The sequence below is a fragment of the Amphiura filiformis genome, chromosome 1, assembly GCF_039555335.1.
Source record: "Amphiura filiformis chromosome 1, Afil_fr2py, whole genome shotgun sequence".
In the NCBI taxonomy this organism is placed as follows: Eukaryota; Metazoa; Echinodermata; class Ophiuroidea; order Amphilepidida; family Amphiuridae; genus Amphiura; species Amphiura filiformis.
In genome coordinates, this window is record NC_092628.1 from 51,861,009 (window position 1) to 51,881,054 (window position 20,046).

The 20,046-nt window shown below is 34.4% G+C and overlaps 1 protein-coding gene across 1 annotated transcript in view; it reads left to right on the top strand.

Annotated features, from left to right (window-relative positions):
- Positions 1-12,177, top strand: part of LOC140148619 (E3 ubiquitin-protein ligase MARCHF5-like) — a 50,559-nt gene extending 38,382 nt beyond the window's left edge. Inside the window, exons 4-5 of the mRNA XM_072170638.1 lie at positions 3,760-4,244; positions 9,987-12,177. Coding sequence (XP_072026739.1) covers positions 3,760-4,244; positions 9,987-10,103 — 602 coding nt within the window. The 3' untranslated portion in view covers positions 10,104-12,177. The remainder of the gene's footprint in view (positions 1-3,759; positions 4,245-9,986) is intronic.
- The last annotated feature ends 7,869 nt before the right edge of the window (positions 12,178-20,046 follow it).

Here is a 20,046-nt window from a genome sequence, read left to right on the forward strand (position 1 = left end):
AACATGTCTAGCTGGAATTAAGCATGTTACGTTTCCTTTTAAATGCTGATGTGCCTATGAATTCTAGTAGTGATGCAAAGCCCCACATAGTAGATGTTTGCAAGTATTGAGTAGCAAATAGCTCCCAGAAGCTTCATATTCTCACTTGATCTGGAGTGCTCACAGAAGACTATTTTGCTATTGGGTGTTGGAAAAGTGGTGCAGAGTTTGAATACTCACATTTAAGTGAAGATTTAAAGATTATGGGAGAAATTGAAGCGAACCTGTCAAAGGGAATTGTATTTCAGGCTTTTAAGTGAATGCCTTATAAATAATGCACTTAGCCATGTTTTATAGATACAGACCAACCTACTAACGGTAGTCATTAGAAATTTAAGTTGAAGAGAATAACATGCTTGTTTTGATAGAACTATGACACATGTATGATCCTAAATAGTAGGTCAACATCAGATCACCAGCAGTCCGAATTGAACCAAATTTATCAAGGAGTGTATCTTACAATTGGACACGCCTCTACCGGACATTGAAGTTTCTCAACGTGACCTGACTTTACAAGGAGATCTCCATTTCAAATAAACAAGATTAGATTTCTCTTTTTAAAGTGACACTCACAAATTTGGTGGCAATGGTCAGCTACGTTTTTTTTAGAATGTCCATGTGGTACAAGACTTAAACTGCTGAAAAGTTGCAACAGCATTTTATTATTTGAACAAGTTTGTTGAAACTTACCAGGGTCTCTCTATTATTTTTCATCTACTCTTAAACATTGGCATAGTCTAACTCATAATTTAAGGTATGCTAGTCCGAGTATGTGAATAAAAGTTAACTCATGTAAATATTATGGTATTCTTTGCTATTTTTAGTCCTGGAGAGAATAAAAGCACACATCATATACCTTATTTGCTCTATTAAACCCCCCGCTTCTAATAAATGCATAGATTTTGAAAGTACAGAGTACAATCACCTATTATTGCCTGTATATTTTGAACATGGGATCACTGGTTTGGCACTCCCACTTTTTGAGATATTGAACAGGCAAATTTTAGCTTTACAAAATAAGCTTTGCAATGATATTACATGTCCATTGTCCCTATTGCATGATTGAAAGGGGGTAAAAAATGTTTTGGGAAATTCTTTGTTTTTTATTGTTTTTTAAGATGTTTATTGGAACATACCTCCAGCAAAACGTTTTGTACGTTCTAAAAACATTCTTAAGACGTTTTGTGTTTGCTGGGAACAAAATCTGCTCGACATTATGACACCTTTGTGGTGGATGGTCACATATGATCCATGTAACATGCCAAAATAAGTTTCAAAATATATGTACCAGTTGTACATGGCATGTTAATTGTGAAATCAGCATTTAAACAAAATCTGTGGGAAAACGTTCAAACTCTAAAATGCTCCTTTAAATCTCCCTCGTTCAATGGTAACAAGCATTTAAGCATGTCGCCCATCTCTGGTTGCAATCTAATAGAAGCTCAAGCTCTGTGATATTAGTGCCTTATGGTCTAGCCAGGTGTTTTTAGCAAGGTATGGAGACATTGCCTGTAACCTACTCCTCACTGCTATGGTTACCTGCTTATAGTCCAAGTAGCTAGTGTTTCTTTCTTTTCCAGGTTAGCTTGTTAGGTAGGTTACTTGATGCTCCTCTGTTCTTCCCAGAATCCATTACAGGAAGTGTTGGATACTACCAATGATAAAATGAAAGAGAGTTAGACTAGGGGAGTGTGGACACGTTAAAGCATTTGTATAACTAGACAGGAAATCCACCACCATATTGTCTTGTCATGTATGGGAACAAAAAAGTGTACTTGAACTTGAGGGAACTGGAATGAGCATTTTGAGCGTTTCGACAGTATTTTTTGTGGGACATGAGAGCACATCAGACATATTGAATTGCATTCTGAATACGAAGAATGTCTTTCTGATATCAAATAATTTTCATTTTATGAAATTTACGATATAATACAAATTTTATGACAAATTAATCAAATTTGATATTTTTCACATTTTTGAGATATAACAGTCCTCGAAGTAAATTTGATAAATTTAATGATATATTCTTAAAATGTATGTAGCTGGGAGGAAAAGCCGACGATCAATTGAAAATTTTGACCTTTCATATTGAAGATATGGATTTTTTCCCAAAAAACCTATTTTTGTTGGTGTTTTGGGAAAAAAAATCCATATCTTCAATACGCAACGTCAAACTTTTCAATTGATCGCCGGCTTTTCATCCCACCTACATACACTTTAAGTATAAATCATCATATTTATAAAGTTTACTTGAGTACTGTTAAATATCAAAAATATCAATTTTAATGATTTGCCATAAAATGTGTATTACATTGCGAATTTCAAAAATCAAAATTATTTGATATCAGAAGGACATTCTTCAGTATTCAGAATGCGATTCGATATGTCTGATGTGCTCTAATGCCCCACAATAAATACTGCCCAAACGTTCATACCCCTTCCCTTAAGCGTTCTATTACAATAACCCAAAATCTAATTAAAAAGTCAGTTTCAACATGTTCTAGTGAGAGTGGTACAAATATTTATGCATGTTGCACTTGTAATTTCCAGGTGTGCTACAAATCACAAAGACATTGAGGTGTGTTGTAGGTATGCTATGAAGTGTGAATCAAAATGATAGTGTAGTATGTACACTATTTTTCTCTTCATCAGTGACAACAACTATGCCAGTCTACTTTAGATTCTCCTACTTAAAAGCAATAAACAAACCTCAAAATCACTTGTATTTTGGTCCAATCTGCACGGGGAATCTGTGATAATTTGCCCATTGTAGCATGGGATAGCATATTCATTACTTACTACTGCATGGTAATGTCAAAATAAAGTGTGTAATATTTGCTATGTTTTATTGATTCACCAGGTAACTTGGTCAAGTAAGGTTGCACCTGGATACTTGTGTCCATTTAAATGTAATACTTTCAGAATCCCCGACTTGGTTGCAATCAAGTACCATGTCTTGAGTATAATTCAATCTTATTGTCTGGCTTGTATGTACACGCATAATAATCTTTATTAGTGGACTTCATTTTGCCCATATGGATGAAAGAGTTTTTTTCCATTAAGATTTGCAGTTTTGTGTGTATTGTTACCGTATTTGTTCCATTAACTACGCACCCACCCCAAGATAAAAACATATGTGACCCAATCTGATCCACTGAGGCTAAAATCAGAAATTTTGAAAATTGAGTTACTACCATTACTAACTTGCTCAGTGCCTACAATTACCGATGTTGAATCCCCAGGTCTCTTGAATACTTGGATGCAAAGTTATTAACCATAATTTATCCATTTTCTTATGTTTTTTTTATTGTTTTTTCTCTTCATTTTGTACTTATAACATATATATGCAAACCTATGAATTATTATGTGCCCACCCAATTATTTCCATTCAGGTTACCTTTTGAGTATTTAAAAAGTTATGGTAAAAACATGACGAAATTGTGGTAACCACACCGAAAGTGTATTCTATCATGACTATAACATGGGGCATTGTTATGCACATTTTTGCTTTTCATATCAAAACTGCTAGAGCAATATAACTCAAAATATGGAAACATATTGTAATTGGAGGGCACAATGTAAAGCAGAACATGAAAAGATTGTGCCACTCCCTTAGAATTTCTGTGTTATAGCCATACGTTACCAGCTGTATAGAAATTAATAGATGTAACAACCGATTCTAAACCACTGGTTTATTTATTTTGTTTTGATTTTCTGCAGGTCCGTTTGTGTATTTCCTAGATGCAGTAGATAGACTCATCTACAAAGTCTGCCCGTTTGCCGCAGGTGGTATCGTAGTCGGATCTGTATACTGGTCAGCCGTTACATATGGTGCAGTCACAGTAATGCAAGTACTAGGTCATAAAGAAGGACTTGATGTCATGGAAAGAGCTGATCCTCTTTTTCTTTTAATAGGCCTGCCTACAATCCCTTTAATGCTTACCCTAAGTAAAATGATCCGCTGGGAGGATTATGTACTGAAACTGTGGCGTAAACATTCACCCAAACTGCCATTTTGGAGTAAACTGTTTCCAGATATGGCCAGCGTGCCAGTGCCTCGTATCCCTGCAGACACAGCACCGATCTCAGATCCAATCTCGGCTACAAGAGTGCTGTGTGGCGCCCTCATCTTCCCAACGATTGCAACAATGTGCGGAAAGTTTATGTTTGGATCACTCAACTCAAATCTACAAAGAACAATACTTGTAAGTATCACTTGTGTATCGGTGCATATGCAAAATATGCAAGAATGTGTACTTTGTGATGTAGCAATCACAAGCTTTATATACATTTTAAATTCAATCATCCTCATTAATTAATAAAAACAAGCACAAGGAAACTGACTGACCCCAGGCATGGAGAAACACAGCAAAAAATACTTACAGATTACAACAGTACACAACAACACCAGGGAAAAATATATACTTGAAAACAAACAAACAAAAACTGGATATCTTGTATTTCATCTCATCAGTATTCCCTGTTATCTCATCATTGCTAAGCTCTCATATTCCCTGTAAATGTTATTTGTGTGACTTTGTCTCCTCAAATAAAAAGGCAGAATTACACTACTAAGTTAACTCTAGTGTACTATCATTGATGTAAGTTTATTTTTGGTTAAATGTCCAAAATATGCTTTATACAATTCAATCATGAACTTAATATAATACATTTCAATAAGTACTAACATCTTCAGAATTAAGTTTTCAGTGGTTCTTGATGTAGATTGTACAAATCTTACTACATTATTTGTGACATGAAAACATGATGCTTTCTCCAAACACTGGGGCAAATTCAGCATCATTTAGCATCAAAAGACTTGATGGTTTGAAAATGGGAAAAGGAGATGTTGAGGGGGTGTATAGAAGAAATTGAAAGTGACAATGGTGATGTGAGTGGGGAAAATGAGATAGATGTCGCTGAAATGGATTGCTAGTTGGGAACAAAAGATGTGAACATTCAATTGTTGTTAACAGTTTTCAGCAATAAGAAAAGCATTTTTCCTAGAGAGCCATGAGTTCAATTTTTGTAGGGTTTCTGCATATATTAATGCCTGTGAAATATGGAAAGACTAATGGATGAAAAAAAGTAATCTTAATTGTTCAACATGTTCATTTTGCTGAGTTGTATGTCAGTTGATTAGACTGAGGCAATAAAAGCACATTTATAGGAATGTTGGCGAATGAAGTCTGACTATCACAGTGAATACCTATTGTAACTTACAAAATAAACTAGATCATTTTGACAGGAAAAGAAAGTAGAACATCTTTTTTTTTTTGTTGTTGTTGTTGCTCTTCTTTATGTTTAGATTGATCATGCATGGTTAATTGAAATATTGTTTTCAGATAACTTAAAAATATATTGGATCAAAATGCTGTTCATGTTCTTTGCACACACAAAAATTTTAACAGATGTGGCCTCTATTTAAAGCAAAATTCAGACAGAAAAATGCCTCGTTTGTAGTTTTGATACCAGAATTGGAATACCCAATTCTTGGAATACCCAATTCTGTTGTTCCATAGTGGGGCTCTGGAGGTTGATTTGAGGACATTTTTACATGAATTTAATGAGATTTAAATGCTGAAATTGGTTATTGTGTTCAAGCCAACTGAAAATGAATATCATTATATCAATCAAGCACCTATCAATCAAGCACCGTTATATGAATACAAAAAATACAATGCAAATGTGCAGTAGAAATAAACAAGAAATGATTGGGAATGCTGTGGAGTCAAATAAACCGCCAACCCCTTTCAACCAGAATATGGTTTACTTGACTGTTATCGACACATGATTTCTAATTCAACACTTCGTTGGGAAAAAAAATATGACAATCGACACGTGTCGAAACTCGTAATGAGATTTTAAAATGCTGAAAAAAGTCGATAGATAAGCTTAAAATCACGCCGATATGAGTTACGATTGCCGACTTCCGGTGTAAACATACTTCCTGGTTCGTTCTACTTCTGGGTTCGGGTCAACTTCGGGAGGTAATTTTTGACTTTCAGATGAAAACATGATCGTATGGTAATCTTAATTATCTTATTTGGACAAAATAGCATGGAAATTTAATTTTCTTTTTCTTTTTGATATGTGTCGTAAAGTGTCTAAAAAGGACAATTTATTTTGATTTAGGGTCATATCGACGATAATACGACACATACGACAGTTGATAACAGGCCTACTCGTAAGTAAGATGCATTGAATTTGGAATAGTATACAATAAGTCCCAAAATTTCATTAAAAAAAAATCAAGGTTTTTTATGCTTTTTTTGACAAAAAAGGTCCAAATTTTGTCCACTTTTCACAAAATCGCCCCCCCCCCCTTGGAAAAAGGTCCACTTTTTCAAAATCAGCACCCCCAATGAAATCCTGCGTACGGGCTTGGGACTGTCTATGCATAGAAACCTGTTTGTGGATGATTTCAACTACAAGCACACATAGCGATAAAATTATGTGGAGAGAGGTGGGGGAGAGTTTTCCTGGTGGCATATGAATTAACTAGGTTTAATTTTGCTAGAGTGAGATCATACCCAGGTGTGTAACATTTTGACACCTACGTATGTAGCCTAAAATTTTGTACGTACATGAGGTTTCCATAGAACTATCTATTACAGTTAGCTTGCAGTCATTATTTAAGCCACTGGATGGATAGGTGTAAGTTAGTGCTCCGAGAGAGGATGAGAGAGAGGAGGTGGTGGAATTTAACCCAGAATCTGCAAAACCTGCTAACGGATGAGAAATTTGATATCTCATAAAAATGTTTTTGCCTTTTTGGTTAAAATGTTGTGTATTGAATTTTCAAGTAGGTGGTGACACTGACAGATATAAGTTGAGTTTATTAGCTAAAAGGAATATACATGGTGTAACTGAGGGGAAATAGGACAGAAAATGGAACTAACGAAAACAAGAGCTGAACATGCACTTTTTAGATATCTAGTCATTTATTTATAGATAATATCACAGATTTTATAGAATATTGAAATATGCCTAAGCCTACTATATGCAGGTTAGACATACAGTCTCTCAGAAGAACCCTAACATAAACTCAATTTTTGTGCAATAACATTTTGTTTGGGTTTATCTTCATGAGTAAAAACAAAATCACATATGGCGCAAAGTCTTACAATGTGGGTGGATCCAAGTACTGTAAAACCAGAAATGTTCAAGCGTGCATTTTAATTTCGCTGAATTTCATGAATGATGTTGAGTCGCGAAAATTTTATGCCGCGAATATTTTGCTCAAAGTGACCACCGTACTATCAATAATAAAAGTTGTTCCAACTTCATGCCTGTTTAAAACACCAGTGCAGGCAGTAAGCTTACATGAAGTATTGGCATACCTTTATAAAAACTAAAGCTAGAAGATCAGTTCTGTAATATTGTAATACCTTTGTTTTCTTTGAAAATAAATGTTGAAGTTCATCAGTTTGATAAAAAAAATAATACCCCATCTTCTTGCGGTTGCATGTTGAGATGCTCCGACCATGACCGTGTGACGTGTGTCATCCACATCTGCCATTTTGTACCTACTGCGTCTGTGTGTAGGGGTCCAAATGTTGAATACATAAGTTTTTATTTTTCATCACAAATTTTTATAGAGTAAGTATTCAGCTTTAGAAGATCAGTAGACATAGAGGAACCCGATAAATGAAGCATTTAATCATATTTTGAAATCCATTTTGTTGAGTTTAGCAAAAAATTATTCCCCATCAGCCACCACCCCCGCAAGATGAATGGAAAATGCCAAAACTTTTCATTCAGAATTATGCTAATTAGAAACAACAAAACAATAGGATAATGATAGTAAACAAATAAAGTAAACATGTAAGGATGTTTAGTAAATAATATTAAAACATTTTAAAGACACAGATTAATTGATAATAATTTTTTTGGACCACTACCGATGTGATGGTTATTTACTTTCAGAAAATGTTCATTTTTATGGCTAAAACCAAGATGGCTGCCAGCCTGCACCTGTTCCGGTGGTGTGGTCTCACGAGGCAAATTTTGCGATTTGGAAAATATTTGAAAAAAATTATTGTTGCTCAGAGGTGATACCACTATGACTGCTGCCCCATGGAATATTACTCTAATAGATCCCAGTGGAATTTCGACATTCAGGGTCAGCATTTACAACAGAATTTATCCAAACATGTCTGAAGTAAGCTTAAATTTGTTATAGGCAACATGCACTATAAATGTACATGCAATGCTTGAACTTGACAATCGCGAAATTTTCATGCCGCGAATATGGCTTATATGGTTAATTCGCGAAAATTTAAACCTGCGAATATTTCTGGTTTTACAGTATACAATAGGGAAACAATCCCTCACATAGCACATCGATTTAAACCAAAAAGAACAAAATGCTCCTTGACAAATTTATTTTGCTCTATTTGGTCTTCTTTTTTTATGAATACTATTTTCCTTATCTCTTTTGGCCTTTGCAGAGTTTGTTAAAGCGACAAGGGCATGCGTTACAGGCATGTCATATATAGGTCTAATCTGGGAATGACTGAAAATATCATGTGACTGTGTTTTCATTCATTATTTCAAAGTGGTTGGGTTGTGAGACGCAGTAATTATTAATGATCTGCATGCTAGCCATGCACTTCAACAGAAATTTAAAGTTTTGAAAATATTTTCTCAAAATATCAAGAGCTATCTTAAGAACTACTGAACCAATACTAGGCTTGTTTGTACTCATTTTAATGCATTTTTTTATGCTGATTCCAAATATGGTCATAAAAATTTACATTTCTGAAATTTTTGAATTAAAAAAAAAATTGAAACTTGTCGTCTGCAGTCGACACCCGCGTGAAGAGAGTTAAGCAGCCCGGTCAAAGGTTAATTGTCTGTTATTAGATAATTAATCTCTATTTATACACTATTTATGTGTATAGTATATTTTACTACTGTATGATCAGTCACAGATCCTCACGCTGTGTAATGAAGGACTTTGGTCTTGTTTCAATTGGTTTGTGGAGGGACAAAGGTTATATTTATGTGTGTGAACTTTATTTTGTTAGAAAAGTTACCTAAGTAGGGTATGATAGTATTGATTTGTACATGGATCTTGTTTACTTCTTTTCTGTTTGGGTAATGGTATAACACAAATTAGCAATTGTTCATAAAATGACAGATTTTGATTTTTCCCTCCATGAATTCAGTGATAATTATTTTAGAATTTTAAAATTTTGGATTCAAGTGAACTTATATTAAAGAATGAAATGAAGAGATGCATGTTTTTCTCAATGTGAGATATATAGGCAAATCTAACTGGTCAAACATGATCAAGAAAATAACATGAAAATATGTGCTCCTTTTGAATTGGAATTTTCAAGTAGACTTGTCAATTGAAAGCAAGCATGGTAGGGCAGGTGTTGGTGGTCTGAACTCAACAAGTTTGAAATGTTATACCATGAGAATTTCAAATTCTTCAAATTAGGAAGGCATTTAAACAGCCACATCACTTAAACCTGAGTGCTTCAATTTGTTAGGCATGTAAAGTTGTTGAATTGGTTTAAAATCTCATCAGTATCAGCATCATCATTATTTATCATCATCGTCATCATAAGTCTTTTAGACATCATTTGTCTTCTGGTGCAATGTAACGTTTTAAATAAAGTTCTAAGCCTGTTACGATAAGAAAATTGCCTTAAATTGTTAAATCCTTTTGGTTCCTCTTTAAGAATACATTGTTCTAGTTTCTTTCAATCACTTCTTACTACATTAAGCTCAGTATAGAGTTGGGAAAATAGGTTAGAAATATCCCCAGGACTTCTGTTTTTTTACAAGCACCCTTGTTGTTATAAAACAAAGTACTATTTTGTATATTTATCTCAAAGCAGCTATGTACTGCATTGACTTGCCATGAATTTATGTGCTGATTTAACCTAATTCTGTGAATGTACTGCTTTTCTATTACCTCATCCAACATACAGGGAGGAATTGCTTTTGTAACCATCAAAGGTGCCCTCAAGGTCTTCTATAAACAGCAACAGTTCCTGCGACAAGCACATAGAAGTATTCAAGACTTCCCTGATGAGAATGGCCCATGAGATGAGCACTGTACAGAGAGGGTGTGTAACATGAAGAAAGCAAGCAATCGGACCATCTATCCATCCAGAGGGGAGATGACGGGAGTCTCCGCTGCTACTTGATTAGGGTTATTTCATGATAAATAGGAGGGTGATGGATTTGTGGCTTAATTGAATCTGATGTTTGGATTATTTAGCTGGGAAGCTAGGCATACATTGTTTTGTCAATCCAGCTCAGATTCATTTATGCCTCAGATGCATTATGAGAATCAAAACCATTTTGTTAAAAGTTTTCAATTAAAAAAAAACAAGTAAAATTGGAAATATAAACAATTTAGTTATTTGTACCAATGTCTACTATTGAGGCAGGTATCTAGTATTGCTTCCTGCAGGAGAAGCCTCTATAGCAGGGATATTCTTTAAAAGTTATTTACACCCTTTGTTAGAAATGCTGAACTTAATTAAATTAAATTAGTTGTAATGTATGCCTCCAGATACTTTTTGTGTATCAGTAAATGCAAGCAGAGTGGCACTGATGGAATAAAGACATGTGATACTTAAATCGGGGCATGCAGTACAGGATTAGTAGGAACAGATGCCCATTTTGAGTTGAATAGGGGAACCAATTAAGATTCACAAACCTCTGTAAAGAGGGCGCAACACTAAATCACTACGCATTTTATGTAAGAACGAAATTCAGCTAATATAGTTGAAGGTGACCAGATATGTAACAAAGCTGACCCCTCCTCCCCATCTTGAATGAAAACAGAATGGATCAATAATAACATTAATATATTTTAAGAATATATGAGAACTGTTTTAACCTTCTTTACTACCATACTAATCTTATTCATAGAGCTGTATCAATGGTTTGTTTGGTTTCCCTAATCCCCTTATCTGAAGCAATGGTTCATTCAAGACACATGTGATTTACGATGGTGTTTCATCTTTAAGATACATATGTTTGCTAGATGATTTTTGTTCAAGTTTGACTAGATTGATGTTCAAATATCACAAAGGTTCATTATCACTTGTTAGTACATCAGGTGGCATTTTATGGTGTTGGGCTTGTGATAGCCATTATCATCACAAAGCACAGCAGCTGAAAGGAGTATCCCATCATGCATTGCAGTATATCTGCTTGCTCCATAGCAAATGTATACAAAATATAAACAAGAGCCGCTTAGATATTGAGAGCTATTGATAAATTCACAATACTCTATGGGTGATATTTTTTCAAACAGAAATCTACGCTTCCCTGATTTAAGAGAGTAATTGAAAGTTGAAGTGTGGGATTTTGTGTACATTTTCTATGGCACAATCAGTTCTATAATGGTACCGCAAAGCATAATGGGATACTCCCTTCAGCTGCTGTGATCACAAAGAGTTACATGTCACCTCTGATAGTATATCCTGGGCTTTTTCTGATCTCAGCAATGACAAGTGATAGTGAATCTTAATAATTATGCTTTCTATGCTCAAAACTATTTATTGTAGACACATTGTTGTATCACTACCTAATTTTCAATATACAGTAGCCAGCATCCAGAGTACTATAATTATCAATGATTATGAGAAGGGCAGTGTATCAAAGCCATGTTACATCACACATTATGTGAGCACTTATCATAAAGTAGGTATCAAGCTTATTTACACAACACAGATAATTGAATCCAAGGTAGGTTGTTGGCCTATATGCACATGACTAATTTATATATTCTGTTCTTTTTGCACTGAAGCGATTTATTTCACAAAATACCAAATGGGCATTGTAATCCTGGACATGCAAGACTCCACACAATGCCCCACAACTTGGGTGTATCCTTCGTGTAAGAGAATACCAAACAAATCCCAACTATAATCCTAACCCTAATCCTACCCTAACCCTAAATCCTAACCCTAACTCTAATCCTAACTCTAATCCTAACTCTAATCCTATTAGTATTTTGTGCTCTTATACACTAAGGATAAATCACAACTTGAAAATTACAAAAAATTATGCCCATAAAAGTTACAGCATATGATGCATAGTGAAACTTTGCCACTTGTTTTTGTAAGGAAAAGTTGCATTGTCATGGGGATTGTGTACACTATTATAAAGTCTGCACAAAAAGAAACTCAGCTGTTATAAACACACCTATAGCTTCAGAACTAATAATCGTTTTCACAATATTTAAACATAGAGGAAAGGATGAATTATTTACACGCATTTTGATACCCCATTTGTCCAATTTTGTTCAATATTAACAATACAGCAGTGTTTTGAAAGAAAAATAGCAGAATTTAAAAGTTGCAGCTATTTGTATTGATTTGAAGTAAGCGTGAAGATAATGGCGGACTTTACGTGCTACCGTGCTGGCATAATAACCATTAATCGATGTAAACTGCAACTTTTAAATTCTGACATTTTTCTTTAAAAACACTACTGTGTTGTTAATATTTGAACAATATTTGACAAATGGGGTATCAAAATACGCGTAAATAATGCATCCTTCCCTCAATGCTGAAATATTGTGAAAACGATTATTAGTTCTGAAGCTATAGGCGTGTTTATAACAGCTGAGTTTCTTTTTGTGCAGACTTAAGAACATGTTGACTGCTCTGTGCCAGAAGTGGGTAAGTGTAATAGCTGTCCTGTGAACATTTAGCAATTTACACATATTATATCGAACTCATCGACACAGTGGCATACAGTACATGACAGCTATTGCACTTACCCACTTCTGGCACTAAGCAGTCGATTTGTCTTCTTCTGATGAGTTGACAGTAAATGAAGTGTCCCAGAATGGATAATGATCATAAAGAAGAATTTGTACAAGTAGTTATTGTAATACCTTGGATCTTATTTTTTATTAAGTTGAATTTCACTTGTGGTTTTGGCGGATTGTATTAGCATGGTTTGGTGTTTGAAAGAGAAACCTGTTAACATACATCAGAAGCCTTACTAGTGTATTACAGAAGCTAGTCAACATTTGGGAGACATAATGAAACCCTAGTAAAGGTTCCTCACTTGGAGATAGTGAGGTAAACAATGAAACAAATGAATGTGCTCTGACATGACCTAGTTGTGTGTTCAATGCTTCATTAGGCAATTTGTAGAGGTGGTAAACAAGAATGCTGACCTTTGGATGGCAAGGAACAATATGGGATGGCCCAACTATAAGACTAAACATCCAAAAATTCAATCATTTGGATATATATCAAATTGTGATGGATAAGTAACTTGGTATCTTCAGTTTTGCACAAAATTATCCAAGATGGCAAAATCACACTGTACTCTTCCACAGCAAGTATTCATTTATAATTCTCTAGTACTTAACGGTCAACAGTGCTAGAATTTGAAAAGCCTGTTTTTATTGGGTCATCTTGTAATTTGCTTTGCATTCATTCAAATTTGAATCCTTCACTCAAGCATCAATTGCACCACTATTATATTGATACAAGGGCCAGAAAATGATCAATTGTGACAGAATATTTAAAAGCTACATGATATAATGTGAAAATTAGGTATTAAAAGTTAACAATGTTAACGAAGTAAACATTGCATAATGGACATTACGAGTATTTAGTATTTAGGAGGCTAAATATTTTTAGCCTGTATTTTTTGAGGAGCAAATTATATAGTGAAAAATGAATGTAACTTATAAGAGGCAATCTATCTGCATGTAATAAATTGCAGAGTTTTGTGGTAGCTTGGGATTTCTCCATTTCTCTCTTTAAGTCTGATTTGTTTACTAAGCCCTTGAGGACCTAAATATGATGTTGCATTAAAAGTTTCAGTATTGAAACTAGATCTTGAGTTGAGCCTGGAATCTGGAGTAACAAATTCACTAAGAGCATTTTCTAGCACAAATGATTTGATTTTCTCTGGCAATACAGTTTGGCAAAGAAAATATTGAGGTTATGTCAGTGCACAAGTTATCCATTTGTCATAATGGCCTGATCGGAGTAGCAAACAACACACATATTAATAATGTCTTGTTCTAATTTGTGTTGGACTGTTCCTTGGTTATCATTTGTATCGACAAATGTGACTATTGCTGTCCACCACAAATGGGATGTAATGTCAGTGTTTTGAGATATTGGACAAGCAAATTCTCCTCAAAAAAAGCTTTAATATTATTACATATTACATGTTGGTTGTTTGTAAGGTAGTAAAAATCTGTAAAAGAGTTGAGAAACCTTTGTTTTCTATTGTTTTTAGAAAAGTTCAATGGGCCATATCTCATAACAAGCTCTGCCAACATTACAGCCCATTTATGGTCACATATACTCCCTGTAGACTAACTCTTCTGTATCCAAAAGATTTGCCGAATTTCTGTGTTTTAGCACAGTAATTGGAAATTCCCACTCATATGTGCACGGAAAAAAGCACCGGGAAATTGCCATGATTCATCAATATTTTACTGCAAATGGAAATAATTTGATTTGAGTTTCCAAGTACTTTATAACAGGTTAATTTCATTTTTCATTGCATTAATTTTTCCTGATTTTAACAACTGCATATTGAAGCCTATGGGTTAAAATATTTTCACATGGTTGCCTGTTAAACACAAAAATTATACAGTCCAATTATGGCATATTCAACCCATCGTGGGATGTTTTTCCAATAAATCCAGGCTGCCGGTCATGCATAGCGTGATATGCATGATCACCCAGTAGCCTGAATTTGTTTGAAAAAACGTTCCACGATGGGTTGAATCTAATATACAGTTTCAGGAATATGACATTTAAAATTTAAAAAGAAAATGGCAAAACTTTTGAAATCCCATGCCTATTGAGCTTAGTTTTCTTGTATAGCCAGATGTGTTTAATATAATAATATTCTCTGTAAAGATGCCTGGTCTTCCATGCACACATATTTCTTTTAGTACTGAGATGCTTGGTGTGAAGGACATTGTTTTAAGGGAGAAAACATACTCTCATAGACCCTACTGACACTGACTTTCATACTTTATATGTGTGGTATGTATTGCATGTCAGAAAGCTGGTCAGGTGTCTTATTATCTTTATTTTATTCTGACAATTGCTTAGATCTTCATGCAATGAAGTACAGCATACAAAAATTGAGCTATAATCCTCCCCTCATTGTTAACTGAACCCAGTGCCATGTCATTTATGAAGTGTTTTTTAGATAAGTACGATTTGATTTTTATGTAACCCAATTGCTTTCACAAGTCAAAATAGTTTATCAATGAATGCAACATTCAACCCTTATTTAAGTAATTGAGTTGGTCTAGAGATGCAGGGAAATCATATATGATACAATACCTGGTACACACAATCAAATATTGTGCTCTATATTTAACCCAATATCTTGCCTGATACCATTTCATAGCTTATGACCTCCCTTCTGGATGAAAAGACATCCAGACATAATATTCCATGTACAATATGTGTATACAATATCAGCAAACTGTACATTAGTATCCATGCATCACTCATTATGTTAACTACTCCTATTCCAAAGTAATACAGCACTATATTATCAATGTTAAAATACAAATGATATTAAAATAACACTTGAAAGATAATCTTTAGTTCAACTTAACTGGGAATAAAAGTTGGATTTTAATACCTGTATTTTTTTAAATTTTGCATGTTTTTAACTAAAACAGTAAAAAATCAAAGTCTTAGTATTAAAAATCTTGATACACACAGGATCAAAGGCGGTGTATCTGTAAGGCACATTAACTTTGCCTTTTTGATCGCACATGTATCAAAATCGGACGCTCCTGTCTTGAGGAAGCCAAATGGACTATCGGAAACCTGTTTACCAAAAATCGGAATACATACATATAAATTAGTCTTGAACATGTCATTCTACTTTATTGTTCTAAAGTCTGCACAAAAAGTAACGCAGCTGTTATAAATACACCTATAGTTTATAACATATAGGTATTTGACACTCTTTTTCTAAAATTTTAAATAGATCGGTTTTATTTCCAGTTATGTCAAACTAAACGACTAGGATCGTGTTGTTTCATATGAAAATATTTATTGAAATGGTGCTGTATTTTTCTGCTGTTGGAAGTAGTATTGATTGCAGTGATGCCCTGTAAATCATTGATCATGTATATGTATATATTTTCATTAATAATTATTTTCATACAATATGCATGTTATTCCAGGTGTGATGTTTTTCCTAATTTTGAGTGAATTTTAATATTTCCTGTATATCATTAATTAATATGTTATTTTCACAGTCAACATATTGTATAGCTTCACATTTGTATTTATATTCAAATTTTCTTTTAGATACATTTTCCCCTCAAAAGTGTATTTTAGACGCCGTATTCTCAAAAATAACTTGAAAATGTTGAGGGCTAGGTGCAACCCTGTCTCATTTCCATGTTTGGCGAAAATAAGCCTCATCTCCATAACACATTCATTTCAAAGTTCTAAGTCAGTATAACTAGGCCTCATGAGGTTTTATAGTATGAGCAAATCTGAAATTGTCTTTTACCCCCCTGAGCACTACCTGCCGATCTAACATTGCCTCTGATTGGTCAATTATGTGATATCTTCACTTTAATCACCAATCAGAATGGACCTTTGCAAATAATTCACCCCAATTTTTTTATGTGGTGAAATTATTCTAACAATGTTGCTGATTGGTCCAATTGATAATGAAAACTTCTTTTGGCCAATCGTCAAGGTAGTTCTCATGGGGTTAATCAAAATGTAGATGAGGCAATGTTGCACTGGGCCCTCAACATACTTCTAAAACTTATTTTGTTAACAAACTGTAAGCAAATCAAATATTATTGGAATGCATGAGCCTCAAACAAGAAAATCCTAGAATTTGAAGTTGGGTATCAATGTTGATTTTATAGCATAATTACTAAATTCATAAATGTAAAGGTTGTGGTATGGCACGAGTCGAATACAAGAAGGTTTAAGTACTTTGTTATTATTTAGAGGTTAATGACTGCACATCAGTTGTTTTGAGGGTATTGTGAAATATCTAAACATTGTGCTTTAGATATTTCACAAAGTCATTTTACCTCATTCATAACCGACACTTTTCACTTTTATAAATTAATTTAAAAACACAATTTTAACTGAAACATCTAAATATTGTGCTTTGGAACAGAGGAATATCCCGAGAGTGCAGCCTGAAGGATATTCCGAGATCCAAAGCACAATGTTTAGATATTTCACAAAGTCATTTTACCTCATTCATAACCGACACTTTTCAATTTTATGATTCAATTTACGTTGCATTTTCTTTCCTTAAATTTGAAAACAAAACACAATTTTAACTGTATCTTTAGTATTCCCTGTAAAAAATCGAATAGCCAAGTAAGGAAATACCGCTAGCGACCGACCAATCACACTAGCGCGCAATCATGCGATGTACAAATATGGTGGCCAGCGTCCACGTAATTTGTTCTAAATGCATAACACGCCACGTAACGCGGTCAGTGTAAAGCATACTTTTAACTACGTCACAAGATGCGGTTATCATACTTTTTCAATGACCTCAATTTGCGTCCGCATATTTGAAAGTTATTATCTGTGATTGGATTAAACATATCGCGTAGATTAATGAGGTTATGAATATGCTTTAACAATCTTCTTGCATTGTGACAAATTGTGACTTCCTATATTTTCACCCAACAATTACCAACATCAGCCATAGGCCACATAAATAATATTACACCAATTTTCACCCTGATGTGGCAGTGATGTCAATGCATTGAGGCAGTTTATTTCATGAGCATGCATCTATTCTGCATGTGCTTGTGTACACCAGCACTTTAACAGACAATAGCTATTTGAAGCTGCACCCAAATGAAATGCGCACTGACATCACTGCCACATCAGGGTAAAATATGGTATAGAAGTCCAATGATTTCCTTTTGTTGATGGCTGATGACATCAACCTCAAGGCAATGCAGAGGGTACCATAGTTTTTTAAGAGTATCAGAATTCACAGCCGTGTTGTCATAGTGAAATGTGTATTGTGGTCAAGAATACACTACGAGAGTCCAGATAACCACCTCATGTAGTCCTATGGAAGGCCTGAAATCAAACAATCTGTGTCTTCAAGCATTAGCATTACCGAGGTTTTGGCATGAAGTGCTGAGCCCATAATTTAGAACTCAGCATTACAAACACATTATAAACATGCACACATGTAAGATTATAATTTGCCAGAAACATAGCAAAATAATCCACAGGTTGGACTATGACACAGTCATGGCAGAATGTGGACTCTCCTAGTTTGTGGTAGAGATGGCAAAAAATGAAAAGTTCACATGGTTCTGTACGTTCTGTTCTGTTGGGTCTTGGGGTTCATATGGGTAGAAAATATATTAAACTACATTATATTTCCAAACAAACCCTTTCTTGCTCAGAAACTGCAAGAGAATCACAAGACTCGACACCATCATGTCAAAAAATAAACTCATATTCATAATTCAAATTGTTAGTTTTTATGTTATAATAGGTTCAAAGTGATTTTTGAGGTTACAGGACATTGGTCCTCGACCATTGTTGAAAATATGAGATTTATATAGGTATAACTGCTATCTTTCAGGCAGCACAATGGTAGTGTTAGTATGGAGTTCTTTTAGTCTGTTGGTCAATAACAGATCCAAAGAAATGAAGGTTACCATATTCAACCTAATTAGCACCCTTGTTAACGTCCATGAGGGATTTCAAATTTACATTTGATTTGCATAGAAAACAATCTGAGCCATCAAGTTTTAACATTTGTAACATTTTTTCGGTCACATCACATACTGTTCTATACAAAAACAGACAAAAGTTTTCCACATACAGAGCTATACAATACTGGTTTTAGATTTAGCTTCAAACTTATTTATTGCCAAATTAAGTTTATTTTTTTGAAAGTTTTAATTTTAGTGAATTCTACATGCCAATCTTTCGAGTAAAATTGTGTTACAACTTACATGGTATCAAAGTTATAGCTCTGTATGTGAAACAATTTTGTTTAAAATGGTTTTAAACTTATATTATAGGTCTGCTTGTGATGTGACCAGCGAATTTTATTCTGCAGCCGAGACTAGCATGGAAAATGTTTAGTTGGACTTCATTGGGCTATTCCATTTAAAATTCACACTACCCTGTGGAAGATTTTGAAATATCTTCCACAGGGGAGATAATTTCAAATGGAATTAGCTCATTAACTAACTCTATTTGAAATCCAACCTCCTTCTGTGGAAGATTCAGCTTGAATCTTTCTCAGAGGGTGTATGGAAATCAAATGGAGCTGCCTAATGTGCTAATTCCATTTAAAATTCATACTCCCCCTGTGGTCCCTATTTCCAAAATCTTCCACAGGGGTAGTGTGAATTTAAATGGAATAGCCCATTGCTCAGTACATGTACATAATTATATTATAAGCACACAGGGAACCAATTAGGTTGAATGTGGCACTCCAATTCAAATCAAATGAACTAACACTTTTTTTCTTGTATGATTCATTCAAATCAGTTTTGTAATTAATTGTAAATGTGTATGTTGTATATTTTAAAAGCTATTTGTTTAATATTGAGAAGGGATATAATTAAACATAAATGATACCAGCAGGTATTGGAACTAACAAGATGAGTTGCTTGTCTTATTTGGGCTTGATGCATTTTTGTTCCAACGCAACAACAGAACTAGGGGGAAATATAGAATAGCTCTGTGTGTGAGTATGCAAGGACCACTGTGATTTTAATGTTTTTGAAAATGAGTCCTGGTTCAACCTAATGCCCGAGAGAAGATGAACCAAGAAATTCGAGGGTTGACAAACAGAAGTCAGTCCACATGTCATTGGGTGCAGCTTTGAATTGTGAGCATTTGCTCAAAGCGATGGCATACGTGTCCACACATTTATATATTGTGCATGCGCAAAGCAGCTTCCTCATCACATTGGTGTCACTGACTTGGAAAGAAATTAGTATAATCAGATCAAGAAATAAAACAATAGTTCTATGGTAACTAAAAC